The 17,730-nt window shown below is 48.9% G+C and overlaps 1 protein-coding gene across 2 annotated transcripts in view; it reads left to right on the top strand.

Moving 5' to 3' along the window:
• LOC135899479 (uncharacterized) overlaps window positions 1-17,730 on the top strand; it is a 96,935-nt gene that overhangs the window by 59,036 nt on the left and 20,169 nt on the right. For both annotated transcript variants that reach the window (XM_065428753.1, XM_065428752.2), the window contains exons 4-5: window positions 585-633; window positions 16,505-16,599. In XM_065428753.1, the coding sequence (XP_065284825.1) occupies window positions 585-633; window positions 16,505-16,599 (144 nt within the window). The remainder of the gene's footprint in view (window positions 1-584; window positions 634-16,504; window positions 16,600-17,730) is intronic.

Here is a 17,730-nt window from a genome sequence, read left to right as displayed (position 1 = left end):
CGCGGACGACGCCGCCTACCGATGCAACCGAGCCTTCGCCGCGGTAGCGGTCTCGCCCTCGCAACGAACTTTAAACGCCGCCACGGTACGCACACGTGATCCCGAGGTGGCGGAGCAAGTGGCCATAGCCCTGGCAATGCTCGACGATACGCGAACGACAATATTCAGCGACTCGAGACCAGCCATCAAAGCGTTCGAGAGAGGAGTCAACGTGATCTAATTTTGCCTTCACTGACCTGTAAACCAAAATTTCTTGTGCAACATCGCTTACTAGAAAACAGTCTAATCCTGATAGAAAATAAACACGGCCTCCTTAGGACAAGTAGTAATGTTTTTCTCATGCTTCGTATTTAACGAAATAGATTTCTCTTAAATCACGGCTTATTTCACGGCAATCATCAGTATATATATATTCGTGTGTGTTGTTTTTTGGCGCAAAATCTGTTCAGTATGCAAGATCGCCAACTAGCCTAGCAGTTAACTATTCTACTCGATAATGAGTGAGAATGCCTAACCTGGGCTCTTTACTAAGGCTGGGTCACGAAGTGCGTTTAATGAACGTAACCTTTTTCTTTCTGTTTCAGAACTGTTACTACGACATAAAATTTAATCAAGTTAAGATCCCCTACATCAGTAAGTTCGAATCACCGTGGTATCAATTAAGATTTATTACATTTACCACTTAAATGCTTAAAGGCAACGTGCAAACACGGACTGAATAACGATGAAAATGACAACACAGACATTATATGTGTGTGTGTGTGTGCGTGCGTGCGTGTGCGTGTGTGTGCGTGCGTGTGCGCGCGCGCGTGTGTGTGTGTGTGTGTGTGTGTGTGTGTGTGTGTGTGTGTGTGTGTGTGTGTGTGTGTGTGTGTGTGTGTGTGTGTGTGTGTGTGTGTGTGTGTGTGTGTGTGAACGAGAGAAGGAGAACCAGGGAGCTCGATTTTGTTAATCATGACCATATTATGCCAACAGACAATGAAGCCAAGAAAAGTACCGGGGAAATTAACTGTAGTTGAAACTCCAATGTGGAAAATAATAAATAAAGGGAAATGAAAGTGGAAGTTTCTAGAGGGGAGGGGCACATTCCGCAGGCGATGAAGATGTTCCTAAAATATTTCAGAAACTAACTGCTACGTCATCAGGACGATGAGCGAAACGGGAACAAGGTGAAAGCGGGAGCCAAGGTTTCGACAAGTGGGCTTGTCTTTTCCAAGGCGACATTTGTGTTTCTCGGCGCAGTATATATAGGTGTGGTTCCTCTAAAGGGGAGAGGGGGTAATGCGGTGTGTGCGGCAACGACCGAAGGTGTGTTAGCGGCGAGGGCGTAGAATTGAGAATAAAAGGGGGCTATGCACACGACCGTGGCACACGGCCGGTGACACGGTCGTGTTTCAGCCGGCGTGTCAATGGCTGTGTGCACAGCGCCCCTCTATTATCTGCTTCGCTGGAGGTCGCGGGCTATCGTCTCTCTGAAAGAGATAATAAAAGGAGCGGCAGGAAACTGTGCTTGCGAAAGAAAAATACTGAAATGGAATAAATATGTAAATGAACTAAAGAAAAGAAAGGGAGTAAAAAAAACACTCAGCAACCAAATGCAAATAACTAGGTGTTGTTGCCTATAGTTTGAAATTTAGCATAGCGAATAGATTCTAAAGCTCCCTTTGAAACGTTTATGCTTATTGGCTGAAATTTAACTTATGGATGAGGTATGATCCTCTGTATTTTCTTTCTTGTTCTGAACGGGAATTTGACTGCAAGATGTAGAGTTTGAGTTCGTCAGAGTTATGACTTGGTTGGTTGAAGTGCTCGGTGACGCCTTAGGGAAAATCTTTAGGTGTGTCCGCGCGATGTCCGTTTAATATTGTCACCCAGCTATGGCAACTAAAACAGTTTAGCACCGACAGACTGGGACAAAACGTCTGCCTTTAGCGATGGCTGGTCCTCGGAGAGCCCGCGCGCAACCACGAACTTCGTCGTTCTCGCCTTAAGGGTCCGGTGTCAACACGTGCAAACCTATTTCGCTTCATTGCTCCCCTCTCAAAAGCGACCGGCCCGGTCGCTCCAAGGGCAGCGGGCGCGCACTATGGGCAAGAGTGTCAACATGAAAAGACAAAAAAAACACATAAAGGAATGTACACAATGCTGAAGCGGTTTGTGAGGGTTGCTTAGCCCTGGCGTGCGTAGTACGGCTTAATCCGTACTACGTGGACGACTTCAGCACGTGGACGGCGTCGGTTCGAACCAGGATCAGAGGTTCGATGCACCACCTCGTAGTTCACATCACTGAGGCGGCGTACGACTTCGTAGGGGCCGAAGTAGCGGCGCAACAATTTCTCTGAGAGCCCGCGGTGCCGGATAGGCGTCCACACCCACACGTGGTCGCCTGGTAAGTACTGGACATTCCGTCGGGTCCGGTTGTAACGGCAGGCGTCGGCATTCTGCTGGGTGCGGATGCGATTCCGAGCAAGCTGGCGAGCTTCCTCGGCTTTCTCGACGAAATCTTCAGTGTTGTCATTCCTTGTGGTTCCTTGGTCTACCGGCAGCATGGCGTCTAAGGGGGTTGTAACGCGACGTCCGTAAACAAGCTCGAATGGTGTAAACTCGGTGGTCTCCTGCACAGCGGTATTGTAAGCAAACGTGACGTATGGCAAAATTTCATCCCATGTTTTGTGTTCCACATCAATGTACATGGAGAGCATGTCGGCTAATGTTCTGTTTAGGCGCTCTGTTAAGCCGTTAGTTTGGGGATGATAGGCTGTGGTCTTTCGGTGGTCGGTGTGCGTCAGTGTGACGACTTGTTGCAATAACTCCGCTGTAAACGCTGCACCGCGGTCAGTAATGAGTACAGCGGGTGCACCGTGGCGAAGCACGATGTTGTGGACGAAGAAGCTGGCGACTTCAGCAGCAGTTCCCCGCGGCACAGCTTTTGTCTCCGCATAGCGAGTTAAATAGTCAGTTGCCACGATTATCCACTTATTTTGCAAGGAGGACGTGGGGAACGGCCCAAGAAGGTCCATTCCGACTTGCTGGAACGGCGCCGGAGGCGGATCCAAAGGCTGGAGGAGGCCGGCAGGCTTGACGGGTGGAACTTTACGCCTCTGACAGTCACGGCATGTTCGCACATAGCGCTGAACCGATGAAAATAGGTGTGGCCAATAGTATTTTTGCCGTATGCGCGCTAATGTCCTCGGGAAGCCTAAGTGGCCGGCACAGGGATCGTCGTGACACGCCTGTAAAACTTCCTCGCGCAGTGTCGTCGGAACGACGAGAAGGAACGTTTCCTGGCTGTTCGCGAAATTTTTCTTGTACAGGACATCGTTTCGCAGGCAGTACGACGTCAATCCTCGTGAAAGTGGGCGTGGGACAACAACGTCAGCTCCCTCGAGATATCGGATGACTGGAAGCAGCTCAGAGTCTGCACGTTGATAGTCAGCCATGCGCACCACGTCGACGACACCAAGAAACGGCAAATCTAGCTCCAAGTCGGAGGATGGCCAGGGAATAGGAGAACGTGACAAGCAGTCAGCGTCGCTATGCTTATGGCCGGATCTGTAGACAACAGTTATGTCGTATTCCTGGAGGCGGAGGCTCCAACGAGCGAGGCGACCTGACGGGTCTCGTAGATTGGCAAGCCAGCAGAGCGAGTGGTGATCACTGATCGCTCGAAATGGCCGGCCGTATAAGTAGGGTCGGAACTTGCTGATGGCCCACACGACTGCTAAGCATTCTTTTTCGGTCGTTGAATAATTAGCTTCTGCTTTTGTCAGACTACGACTGGCGTACGGAATTACACGTTCTGCGCCATCTTGCCATTGAACCAGAATGGCCCCGAGTCCTACGTTGCTGGCGTCGGTGTGTATTTCAGTTGCCGCGGTGTCATCAAAATGCGCCAGCACTGGAGCGGATTGAAGGCATTTACGCAATTCGGCGAAGGCCTGCTCTTCGTCCACGCAAAGGGCACATATTGTCGCGTCAGTCTCGTGAGCGGTTCAGCAATCCTTGAGAAGCCTTCAACGAAACGACGGTAGTAAGCGCAGAGGCCCAGGAACCGCTGAACAGACTTTTTGTCTTTAGGACGAGGAAACTCGGCAACGGCAGCGAGTTTTGCTGGGTCTGGTCGTACTCCTTGGGCGCTGACCACGTGGCCTAGAAACTTGAGTTCCAGGAAGCCAAAGTAACATTTTTCAGGCTTGATGGTGAGGTTGGCCTTGCGTATTGCGGTAAGAACACTTCGTAGCCGGGTGAGATGTTCATTGAACGTGCTGGAAAACACAACAACGTCGTCTAGGTACACTAGACACGTCTGCCACTTTAGTCCAACGAGTACAGTGTCCATCATTCATTGGAACGTAGCAGGGGCGGAACAGAGACCGAAAGGCAGCACTTTAAATTCGTACAGCCCATCGGGAGTCACGAAGGCGGTTTTTTCACGGTCACGCTCGTCCACTTCGATTTGCCAGTAGCCTGACTTTAGGTCTAACGAAGTGAAGAACTGAGCATGACGCAGACGGTCCAAAGCGTCATCGATCCGTGGCAGGGGATAAACGTCGCGTTTGGTGACTCGGTTAAGCCGTCTGTAGTCAACGCAGAAGCGGAGTGTGTTGTCTTTCTTTTTTACTAGTACGACAGGCGATGCCCACGGACTTGTCGACGGCTGGATGACGTCATCATTTAGCATTTCTTGAACTTGACGCTTAATCGCCTCCCGCTCCATAGGTGACACGCGATACGGATGCTGACGAACAGGCCGCGCCTACTCCTCTGTAACTATCCGGTGTTGCGTAACGGAAGTGCGCTGGATTTTGGATTCGGTGGAAAAACAGCCGGAGAATTCTGTCAGTAGGCCCAGCAGCTGATCCTTCTGGACATCTGCTAAGTCAGCATTAATGTGGACGCAGGTATTCAGGCTGGCGTGAGCTGTTGCGTCCAGTGAAGTCGCTTGTAACGTGCCGATATCGGAGAAGTCAGCAATTTCGTTCAGGAATGCCACAGCTGTACCTTGAGGGACGTGCTGATACTCGTGGCTGAAGTTTGTCAACAACACTTGCGAGCACTTATGCTGTATTCGAACAAGGCCGCGGGCGATGCAGATGTGTTTTTCAAGCAGCAGCTGGATATTTGCCTCGGCAATACCCTCATAGCCGTCGAATGCGTCGCAGGTGACGAGGGTCAATACGCTGCTCCTTGGCGGCACCGTGATGTTCTCGTCAACAATCTTCAAGGCGTTGACATACGTGTCGTCAGTGCTGCTCCCTGCTAAGGCCTGCGCCGTCGAAAACGTTACCCGCGACTTTTGTAAGTTGATCACAGCTCCATTAGCCTGCAGAAAGTCCATTCCCAGAATTAGGTCCCTCGAGCAGCTTGGGAGGATAACGAAATCTCCGAGGTACGTAAACCCACGAATGCTCACTCGGGCTGTGCATCTTCCTACCGGGGTTAGCAGATGTCCTCCTGCAGTTCGAATCTGCGACCCTGTCCACTCGGTAGAAACTTTCTTCAGCTTGCAGGCAAGGTCCATGCTCATAACTGAGGTGTCCGCTCCAGTGTCGATTAACGCCGTTATTTCTTCGTCGTCTATGGTGACGGGAATGTTCGACGTTACTACCTCTCGTAAGGTGTTCGTCTCCGTCTGTACGTCTGCGTCGTTCTGTTTTCGTCGTTGTCGTCGTAGTGGAGGATATTGCGTACGGTCGTCGTCAGCGGCCTCACCTCCGGAGGTCGCTGAACTCAGTTTTCCCGACCCGCCGGGCTAGGCGAGCGGCGTCTCAGAGCGCCGCGAGTAAAGGATTGGCTTGGTGATGGAGACCTGTAACGAGCAGGAGACGATGAACGGGGCTCCGGCCATCGCTGATCAACATTGCGACGATTTGCGACGAAACTCTCTATATCCGGCGGCCGCTCACCAGGTCGTGGACGAGGTGCATTCGGCGAGAATCCACGAAGCCCCACATGACGATAAGGACGCATTCTGTAGATGTGCCCGGCTTCGCCACAATGAAAACAAAGAGGTTTGTAGTCTGGGGTGCGCCAGACGTCGCTCTTCCTAGTCCTTGCTTCGGCGATGTGTGGTGGGTTGCGAGGCGGCCTGAAGCTTACGTCCATTTGTTGAGTGGGGTGTACCATGCTGCATGCACTTGAGGGTGGCGGACGGCGTACTGCTTCAGCGTAACTCATTTCGGCGTGCGGTACCTGCTGTGGTGCCTCGTACTGTCCAGGAACATGGACGGCCTGTCGGACCTCGGCGCGCACCATTTCCGCAATGGAAAGTTGTCCCACAGGGGCCGTGGTCGTCTGCATCTTCTGCAGTTCCTCCTTGACGACAGCCCTGATGAGTTCTCGCAAGGCGCCAACGTCGTTACCGAGGGTAACGGCAGAGAGCTCCCTTGAAATCACGGCGTCGCGGTTGTTTTGCCTGGCCCGCTGTTGAAGGGCCTTTTCCATAGTAGTGGCTTCGTCATGGAACTCTGCAAGTGTCGTCGGCGGATTTCGAATTAGGCCAGCAAAGATTTCCTCTTTGACGCCGCGCATGAGATGGCGCACCTTCTTTGTTTCAGTCATCAAAGGGTCCGCACGTCTGAACAGCCGATTCATGTCTTCTACGTACGCAGTCACTCGCTCATTGGGGCCTTGAATTCTTGCCTCCAACGCTAACTCCGCTCTCTCCTTCCTGTCCGCCCTGGCGAAGGCATTGAGGAACTGCCTACGAAATTCTTCCCATGACGTCAGTGTCGCCTCGTGGTTCTCAAACCATATTTTCGCGGAATCTTCAAGAGCGAAGTACACGTAGCGTAGCTTACGCTCGTGGTTCCAGTCGTTGAGGTTGGCAACCCGGTCAAAATGGTCAAGCCAGTCATCGGCGTCCTCGGAAGCACTTCCGTGGAACAGATTCGGCGTCCGGATGTGATTGACGACAACGTGCGATGCTGCAGGAGTGGCGGGAGGTGGTTGGGTCGTCATTTTAGTTCGTTCAGGTAGCAGACCGTGCTGTGGCTGGAGTCCCTGGAGGCGTCGGCTGGCACGTACGTGCACAGGGGTAAGCTCGGTTGAACTACTCGCCGGGCTTAGGTCTGGGGTATGCTCCGGAGATCTTAACATCGACCGTACCCAGCACCTCCACCAGAAATGTCACCCAGCTATGGCAACTAAAACAGTTTAGCACCGACAGACTGGGACAAAACGTCTGCCTTTAGCGATGGCTGGTCCTCGGAGAGCCCGCGCGCAACCACGAACTTCGTCGTTCTCGCCTTAAGGGTCCGGTGTCAACACGTGCAAACCTATTTCGCTTCAATATGACATTTATTGACAGCCCGTTTCACCAATACATTATTTCTTACAGGAGAAACATTGAAGCATACAAATCACATCCGAACTTGTACAAGTAAAACTAGTTTTCACTTCGTGTGTATAACTATTTGCGGTGCTTTTAATTTTGTTGTCATTTTGAAGGGGTCTGCAGGTTTTGCACCTGGGGCGACAGCATGCTTTTATTATGGGGCAATGATGTTGGCTGACTTTTGCGTGCACTAACAAGTCTTTAGTGTTTTTGTTGCGGTGATAGGTAACCCTTGGTACATGCGGAAACGTGAAGAAATATTCCAGGTTGTGGCAGGAAAGTCGCTAGAGCATGGCGTCGAACTGCTTCCATCGTTTGATTTGCAGCGGTGACTGACAAGGAGGCACCCATTGGAGTTCCCTGCAGTTGCTTGTAGCCGAAGCTTTGGAAAACCAAATAAGCACTTTCAAGTTTCAAGCTTGCGCAGGTCCGTAACCTCGAACGGTGTCCTCTCGGATAGCGAAGCTCAGCGTGTAGGGCAGCGGAACCCACGTGCACAGCGAGGTCGATTGACACACAAATAAACAGGGACGTCGCGTAGAACGACACCATAGTGTGGTCATCGTCGAGACTAAGATCCCATACTTTTTGTTAAGATATGTGGACGACGGCTTATGCGTGATAAAGAAGGTTGTCCTGTATGCTCTTTCATCGCATTTAAACTCGACAGAACTTGCCATAAATTTTACGGTTGAACTGGAGGAGGATCGTTGCTTGCCTTTTCTTGATCTTATTGCACAACGTGAATGTACAGGACCTCGTTTCAATGTATTTCGAAAACCTACGAACGCGGGACGCTACTTGGACTTCTTCCATTGAGTGCAACCTGCTTGCCACAAACGTTCCGTCGCGGCATCACTCGTAAAACGTTCGCAATAAACGGGCACAACTAATTTTAGTGGCCGCTATCTCGGCTATGACTTCACCCCTCCTCTTTCCACCCCAGCGTCTTCGACGCATTTTAATGTGGAATAAACGTGGTCTCATTCATTCACCAAAAGCCGGCATCTTGGATTTGGAAAATCGAAACTATGGTGCCATTTCGTTCCATGACGTCACAATCACGCGGTTCCTCATCTATCCGCCACATTGGACTGTCACGTCATCGTTGGCACCCAACCTCGAATTTCGAAACTATGCCGCCATCTTTGATTATCACGTCATAATCACGTGATTTCACTTCCATCCGCCATATTGGATTATGACGTGATCATTGGCACCAAAATTTGGCCGCCATCTTGTATTTGAAATTACTAAACTATGTCGCCATCTTTGATTACGACGTGACAATCACGTGGATTCACTTCTATCCACCATACTGGATTACGACATAATCATTGGCACCAGAATTTGGCCGCCATCATGGATGATGACGTCACACCAATCAGCACTTGGGTTGCTATTGATTTACTATGGGGGCCGCCATGTCGAATTCTTCGGACTTTGAAAATTTCACGCCGAAGGGAGGTGGTAGCAGACCCCAAGAAATCGAGAAACGTGATGAGTAAGAGTTAACGCTTTTAAAAGATTATTCTAATGCTCTTGCCGAGCACTCTGTGTCAAAATGACATGGCATTGACGCGGGTTGCAATGTGGGCTTGTTGGTGATGCATCTTCAAGGGGGGTATGGTAGCGCGATTCAAAGACGGGACAAAAGAAGACACTTTGTGTCTTTTGCCCCGTCTTTGAATCGCGCTACCATACCCCCCTTGAAGATGGCAATGACTGCAGTAGGGCGCATGTACCAGCCACCGAGTGCAGTTTATCTCGCGGTTGCATCTCCATTCATTACTAAGCCAGACTACTGATAGCATGCCGAACCCCAGTGACGGCAGATATCTCTCCTTTTAGGCCTAGCTGTTTGTGCCATCTATTCACACGTGCGTAGTAGTCTCCCCTTCTTGTTTATTTTCGTTGCGAACAAGGCCCCCGTATGGAAGCCGACACGTCTTGTTTTCGTTTCTTGTCTTTTTGGTCGGGGTCCGTTTTACCTTTGACTACGAGCAATCTCGACCGGCTGAGTTTTCGTCGAGCTCCTGATTTCATTATTCTGGATATATCGAATGTCCATTCATTATTCGATCTATTTCCTTTTAATTCACGGAAATGCGATTTCGGCGCTAACACTTGTTTAGAGTTAATTAGGTTGATCATCATCATCATCATCATCATCATCATCACCACCCTGTTTTATGTCCACTGCAGGACAAAGGCCTCTCCCTGCGATCTCCAATTACCCCTGTCCTGCGCCAACTGATTCCAACTAGCGCCTACGAATTTCCTCATTTCATCGCTCCACCTAGTCTTCTGCCGTCCTCGACTGCGTTTTCCTACTTATGGTACCATTTCCGTAACCCTAGTGGTCCAACGGTTATCTAACCGGCACATTACATGACCTGCCGAGCTCCATTTTTTTTCTTGATGTGAATTAGAATATCGCGTTTACCCGTTTGCTTTCTGATCCAAACCGCTCTCTTCCTGTCCTTTAACGTCATGCCTATCATTCGTCGTTCCAGCGCTCTTTGCGCGGTCCTTAACTTGTTCTCAAGCTTCTTTCTCAGTCTCCAAGTCTCTGCCCCATATGTCAGCACTGGTAGAATGCCCTGATTGTACACCTTCCTTTTCAATGGTAATGGTAAGCGTCCAGTCAGGAGCTGACAATGTCTGCCGTATGCTAGCCAAGTCATTTTTATTCTTCTGTGAATTTCCTTCTCATGATTAGGGTTCCTTGTGATTAATTGACCTATGTAAACATGCTTCTTCACAGAATCTAGAGGATGACTCGTGATCCAGAACTCTTGTTTCATTGCCTGGATATTCATCATTATCTTTGTCTTCTGCGCATTAATCTTCATCCCCACTCTTACACTCTCTCTGTTTCACTTCAGTTTCATAATTTGTTTGCAATGTTTGCTTAGAAGCATGAATAAGAAAGACGATGCTCACATTTTATTAAATTATACTTGTATTTCTAAAATTCTATTGAATTCTTATTCTAAATTGTATATATTTGTGTATGGTCTAGGTATTTTGTTGTGTTTCTTTGTGATCTGCTTTTGTCCCTTTCTTTAATGTGCCCCAGATTCTAAGGTCGTTGTATCCTATTGTTGGGCAAATAAATGAACAATTCAATAACTACCCTAATAACGTCATGAAATCATGAACTATTACAACGTTTTGGAAGACGCGAACCGACGGCGGTCACTGTCCGTATTGTAGGGAAGAGTGGGTGCGAGGATAATAAGGTGTCGCCACCCGCTTTTATGCTTGGGTCCCATCTGGCTTAGCAAGCTTCTGATTCCCTTAGCTATAATCAATATTGCATTTCGTAGGCGTGCTCTACCAGATTACGCCTAATAATTCTGTTCTGTACTGCTTAAGAAAGATAAGTTATCTACCTCGTGCCAGGTGAGGAATACCATATGCCGATGGTACATTCTCGCCTCAGCATCAAAGCGTAGTTCAAAACATTTTTTTTTATATATGACAGACTATAGAAATACGAAGCAGTGGAGTAACTCAATTTCTGATCTACCTAAAAGCATTGGGGGTTTGACGAGCATAAATTCTAATACGACGCGCATATTGTCTTAATAGTCATCTTCTGCATGGTGTGAGTTGATGCATTTTTAATTCTATTAGCATTCTTTGTCTACCCGAGAAATTTTTAGGCTATATCTAGCCGCCTACGCTGATCCAGACAACCGCGTTATCGACTAGATTGCGGTCATGGTCGAGGTGCCTTAGTGGTCATTTTATTGTCGTCAACTCAGCTTCGTTATGGCGCTATCTTCATGCCATCGTCGTCCTGCTGTCACCGTACCATGGTAATCGTTTCAGAAACGCCATTCCATTGTCGTCGCACATATCACCGCCGTAATTCCTCCTTTGTCGTTCCATCGTAATCAGTTCTCTTCATTCAATTGGGATTATGCCTTCGTCGTCACGACATCGTCATTACATCGTCGTCACAGAAGCGTCGTCGTGCATTCTTTTCATGTCGTCGTTATGCTGTCATGGTCGTTCCATCTTCGCATTCCATCATCGTCATCTCAATCTCGTCAAACCGTCTTTGCAACGCCATTGTCGTAACACTGTCGTCGTCACGGCGTCGTCATCAAACACTCGTCGTCATCTCGTTGCCCTATTTGCCGTCAACGTTAAACTGTCTTTGTCACACCATCGTGATAACTTTAGGATCGATATCCCACTGTCGTCATCCCATCGTCGATATACCACCGTCGTTCCATCGATGTGATTCCTTCTCCGTCAATCCATCTAATATTGCGATCGTCATTCAATCGTGATTATACCTCCGCTGTCATGCCACTGTCGTCATTCCGTCGTCATCATGCCACCGTCGGATACATACGCCAAATTGTCGTTATCAGTCATCATCGCTTCAGAACCATTATCTTGTTGCCGTCATGCCTTCGTCTTCATATCGCCTTCGTCTGTCTATTGCCATTCCATCATCGTCTCTGCGTCTTCGTTATGGCGTCTTCATCCTGCCGTCATGGTCACGGCCGACCCTGGAGAGCGAGTGTCATAGCGAAATGGGTATGGCATAGCGAAATGGAATGAGTATGTCGCATATTACCGAAGCAATGGAAATCTCCGAATCACACCTATTACAAAAACCGGTCTCGCAGTGCCTTTCAGTGTGAAAACAGCGTGTTTATAGAGCGCAGTTCTTAGGCGCCAGTTCTTGCGGAGAGCGTCGGCGTACCTCGTAACCGAGCGAACGAGCGCAGCGAAGGATGAAAGAGCGAACGGGGAGCACAGCGGGAGGTGAAAGACGGCTATATGGTGAAGAGTGCGCCAGGAGGAAAGCGGAGCAGTTGGGTGCAGCGGAACGATGAGGCGGAAAGCGGAGGAGGAAGATATGGCGAAAGCGTGAGAAGCGTAGCGCTGCGCCAGGCGGGCTCTGTGACGACGACAGCTACGAGATGGCGCCAGAGTAGCGGGCGCCGTCTGAATGCAAACAATGGGCTGCATGAGCGGAAGTCTGTTTGTAGCGGCTGCTGTGAATCGCGCCCACGTCATACACGCGCTGCGTCTCTCGATCTCTCAATTAGTGAGGCAGTCGCGCCACACTTCCCTCCGTTTGCAACGTGCCTCATGATACAGATTGTCGGTGCCAGCCAATATATCGCGGAATGAAAACACATATTGGAGGCGAGCTCCACCACTAGAAAAGCTGGCGCCACCGTCGGCGTGACGTGGCCTGAGGGATCAAGTGGACACAGCGGCCGCGTCGGCTGCTTCGGAAGCGCCGAAGCGAACTGAAAACGAGAGTTTAAAGTCCCACTGCGCTGTGGTTCCGATTAAATGGTGAGGTTCTCCCGCCTTGGGTATCTGGTAGAACCGGCAAACAGCCATCGGCTAGAACTCGGGCATGCAGCAAGCACAGACGTGCGGAAGATTTCTTCTACGGCGTCGGGACTGCGCGATGTTCGGTGAGTAGCAGAAAACGCGCACTGAGACGCTCGCCCGCTGCCCGGCTAATGTCATGACGCTTTAATTGCTCTACGAACTTGTTGATGCTAGATTTTGGCAAGTTCACTAGAATGGAAAGGGCGTGGTAAGAAGCACATTGGAGAAAGGCATGACATGCTCATGTTTGTGTTTTGAATTATTGTACTGGATGACGAAAAAGAAGCGGCGGGAAATCGCATGCTGAGAAGACCGATAAACATACAGTGCGACGTAACTTGAGACATAATATTGAAACGTCCAAGAACTTACGAGAAAAAAAAAAGATTCAATCGTCGCGACGGCACATCACAGTCGCCGAGTGCGTCGAAGTCTCTATAATGAAATTATTTTTGAACAGCTCTCATAACGTCCACACAACAATGGTTGCTTGTGTACTGTCAAATGCTCACATTCTGCGGCCTAAAGCTCACGGCTCGGTACGACAACGCGCCCGCAGCGAAAGCAAAACAATGTGCGCAGACATGCATGCAAACGTTCAGTTGGTCGCTGCGAACCCGTGCAATCGCTGCGTGAGGCTTCATTCTGATATGTTCCATTCGGTTATACAGACAGCCCATTATAGGAATATATTTCACATAGTTTGATCTCAGCCTTTATTATACCTTTCGCGCAAGAAGTTGGTTCGGGAGACTCCAATCGCGGTGACCGCGCGCAGTGGTGCTCACTGTACATATTCGGTAAAAAGATAGCGTCTTTAAACGATGGTATGCTTTCAGTTTGCATAAGATTATTATTTTGAAAGTAAAAGACTTTCCTCGTTTTGTGAGTACTTACAGAAATGTCCACGAGGGATGCCACGTAGTGTTTTTACTGAGCGGCGACAGCCAAACTTATGAGGAAGCGAGCCGCGTTATCCCCATACTACGCAAGGGAGGCGCTTCCGGCAGATGGCGACTCCGTAAATTCTCGCCTCCAATAGCGCTGCGCTCAAATTTCCACTAGGAAGTATCGTAATCATCGGTGATCTTTTTTTTTTTTTTGACCCTGGGTCACACAGGGGAGGCTGGCTCTCGCTGAGAGTCGCTCGGACAGCGGTGAGACGTTGGATAAGAGCTGGGTCGCACTGGACGAGACGCTGATGCTGATGCTGGGGCGCAGTAATATTTGCTGTAAACGCGCTGTTTCCCGCAGGAGTTCGCTGGCTCATAGTGGAAGCCACGCTGGTTGCGTTTGCACCGCACAGGTTCCAGTACGCAAGGAGTATAGGCGCTGTTGAATATTAAATGCTTGAGACAATTTTATCGGGTTTGTTAGCCTCTAGTCCAAAATAACGCTATTTTCTGAGGTCATAACTGTTTCGTGTCGCAGCTTGGAATAAGGTGGTGTGGGCTGCTCCATTTAAACGTGCATATATGACACTGAAGAACACTTTTGTTTTTGCGTTTATGCTTTGACTGTGCGATAATAGCGATATGCTTGAACCCAGATAACGCCTTGTTCTTTAGTGCTTGCATTTCTTTATCCATGCATCTGGTGCCAACGAGAGCTCATTGCTCTGCAGCAGTGTGTGTTAGCAATTCGTACACGTTCAATGCACTTGTGTCAGTGTCCGCGACGTGTTGCTGTAATGGTTTTAGATTGGTTAATAAGTGATGCCGTAACCGATGACTCCATTCATATTTGTCTGTATATATAGACAGACGACGCAACCGATGACTGCGAGTTGTCGCGACACTAAATAAATAAACCAAGAAGTCGTTCGGACGCGTTCGAACGGACCCCAGAAACTCTACCGCTGACTGATATGATCGCACCCGCCGTGGTTGCTCAGTGGCTATGGTGTTGGGCTGCTGAGCACGAGGTCGCGGGGTCGAATCCCGGCCACGGCGGCCGCATTTCGATGGGGGCGAAATGCGGAAACACTCGTGGTACTTGGATGCACGTGCACGTTAAAGAACCCCAGGTGGTCACAATTTCCGGAGTCCTCCGCTACGGCGTGCCTCATAATCAGAAAGTGGTTTTGGCATGTAAAACCCTATAATTTTTTTATATTATCGCACGGGTAATAAAGCTGACACAGTTCTTGCGCTTCTACTCTTCGTAGTCTACTAAAGAATAATGCTAAAAAGGCTCTGAGACTCAAATACACACATTTTAGCTAGCCTCAGGTACCCACCCTCAGGTACTCATGGGTACCAGGTACTCAGGTACCCACCCTCAGGGCGGTCCGGGCGGCCGCGCGCGCCCACCCGGGCTGCTGCATCTTGAAAGTCATCTGCGAGGAGGACAGAGTTTGCCGTGCGCTGTGTTTTCGCGGCTTAGTTCGCGGTGATGTGAGAGGCAGCACGAAAGTCCATTCGCTCGCTGCTGCTCCCGCGCTTCCTCACTACAGCGTTTTGGCAGCGCGTTTCCGCGGTCATGGAGTGAGATGTGTCCATGTTTGCTTGTGCGCGCATGACACCATGCTTGTTAATTTAGTTAGTATACCTATGTTTACAAGTTTATACGGTCGATAACTACTATTCGTACTTCGTATCACTGTCCAGTAATTTGCTATCGTAATCGATGATTCGCATTTCGGGCGAAACTGCGACTTTCTTTTCTTTCAGCATGACGATGAGTTGCGACATTGCTTGAATGCTAATCGCATCAACTTCGACAGTCATCGAGTGATGGGTTCTGCCGGAATTTTCGATGCTGATGCGCGGCACATGTAAGAACCTTATTGTCGTGCAATGCTTATGCACTATGTGCTTCACAGCTATGTGGAAAGTCAAACAGCAGTTCATGCTAATGGACGCTATCAGGCATCATCGCCGTCATTTCACGAGGATGAAGGCGATGTTTAGTGTTTGCCGAATAAAGAGTGCGGAGGAGACGTGCACGCAGAGTTCGACGCGAAAGACAGTGGTAGGGCAGACTATTATTCGCCCATTTCATCCCTGCGTAATGCCACTGTAACAAAAGTTGGCGCGCGCTCATGCGCTCGTGTGATCTCGTGTGCTCTCGCGCGGACGTTCTACGTGACATGACGCACGCATCTGTTGTCTCGAAGAGCAGTGCACATGAAGTTTTCCCAAGGGAAATGAGCATGCGACTGGGGCCTAACAGCTAGACCTGGCTGCTGTCTCCGGAGACTGCGCCCCGTATTTCTCTTAGAATTCCTACCTTCGCTACCTTCGTATTCCTACCTTTCACTGAGTAAGGTGCCGCCCCTCGGCTAAAGAAGATACTACACTTCTCAAAAAGTTAGCGTGTAGTGGACAGTGAGAAGCACTGACCACATTTATCGAGAACCGGTGCTGTCGTCCACTTTCTTCAGTCGGGGTGAAGTACTGAGTGGAGGAACGTTCTGGAATACGGGGGTCAGGCTCGATCCCAGCAAGCGGCAAGCAATACTTTCGTTTTCGGCGTGCGACCTATTCGGCAAGTTAGCGGCCGCATCCAGTTAGCGGCAGCATTCGTGGCCAGATAAGCTTGGAAAGGATCACAAAAAGAACTTCGCTTGAGAACTCCAAACTATGAAACAAGCTGAGCAGTTGCATCATTAGAGTATTCCCAAGAGTTCGTTCAAATTATGAACAAATATCAACAAGAACGAATAAGACTTACATACTGATTCTAAAAGTAAAAAAATATTCGTGACAACTACGCCTGTGAATAGGCAGATTCTCTTCGCAGCAAAGACCACCAGAAGGCTCATAACCACACCGCCACTTTCTCTCGCAGCTTTCGATATCACCACGCACATGGACGCAAGCAACTTCATTATACTGTCCAGCCACATAATCGACCGAAGCGGCGCCAGGCTCCCCAGCAAGACCGTGAGTGACATTTTAAATGCGAAAGCGTTTCTTCAACTGTCCTATAACACACTTTGGGGTGTATAAATGTGGCCTCGACACAATGACCACGTAACAAGTTACAATAAAATTGAGACCCGCAGTATGGTAAGCGAGTATGTGTCCTTTGTGCCAGGCGAACATTTGAGAAGGGAGCACATATTGCGTGCAACAGCAGAGCGTAAAAGCCCCGGCACATATATATGTATATGTACATATATATATATATATATATATATATATATATATATATATATATATATATATATATATATATATATATATATATATATATATATATATATATATATATATATATATACGTACAATGATCAAAATGACGTCGCCATGCTGATTGCTGCCGTCACAATTTTGCGTTCTATTTGCCCAAAGGGAAGGGTGGAGGACCCGGTTATTGACGCTCAGAACGTAATTAAGAAATAGGGGCTAGGACTGAACGTCATGGTTGAACAACCTCATGAGAACACGCTAACGTATTTGGATATTCGCCTGCACTTTGAAGTGGCTTATACATGCTGGCTATTTTGACCTAGATCCATGAAAGCACCGTTGAGTTTTTCTTCAGGTCATTCTAAAACAGTAAAAAACGGCATCGTGGTGTCCAGCATTGGTGCTGCCGTGATGAAATCATGTGGCCACACAGTAGCGGAGAGTGTTTGAACATCGAGCGGTTAGACTAGATACAGTTTGTTCTCTGCGCTCTGTGGTAACAGCGGCTTGCGAAAAACTGATTAAGAAAGTTAAGTGCAACGTCACAGCTTCAACTCAAGACAACAACCAGGAGCGTAAGAAGCATGCTGTGATCCCTTACGAACATAAGGTGTCGCACAATTTAAAGAATGTGGCGCAATGTTATGGGGTGATTGTAGTGTTTTCTGCTCCTCTAAATATGGCCCGTTTGTGTGCACAGGTCCTGAGAAAGACTGAGAAGATTCCTAGCAACAGCCCTTTTGTTTGCCATGTAAGCCACAGGTCACAGTTTGTTCCTTGCACGTGCGGTGTTTTTTATGAATTACCTTCCCCTTCGGCTGTGTTTATGTCGGTCAGACCGGGCGCTGTATTATTATCCGTGTAAAAGGACATTTAAAGAAT

This window comes from Dermacentor albipictus, chromosome 6 (assembly GCF_038994185.2).
Source record: "Dermacentor albipictus isolate Rhodes 1998 colony chromosome 6, USDA_Dalb.pri_finalv2, whole genome shotgun sequence".
Lineage (NCBI taxonomy): Eukaryota > Metazoa > Arthropoda > Arachnida > Ixodida > Ixodidae > Dermacentor > Dermacentor albipictus.
This window is presented reverse-complemented; position numbering and strand designations above follow the sequence as displayed.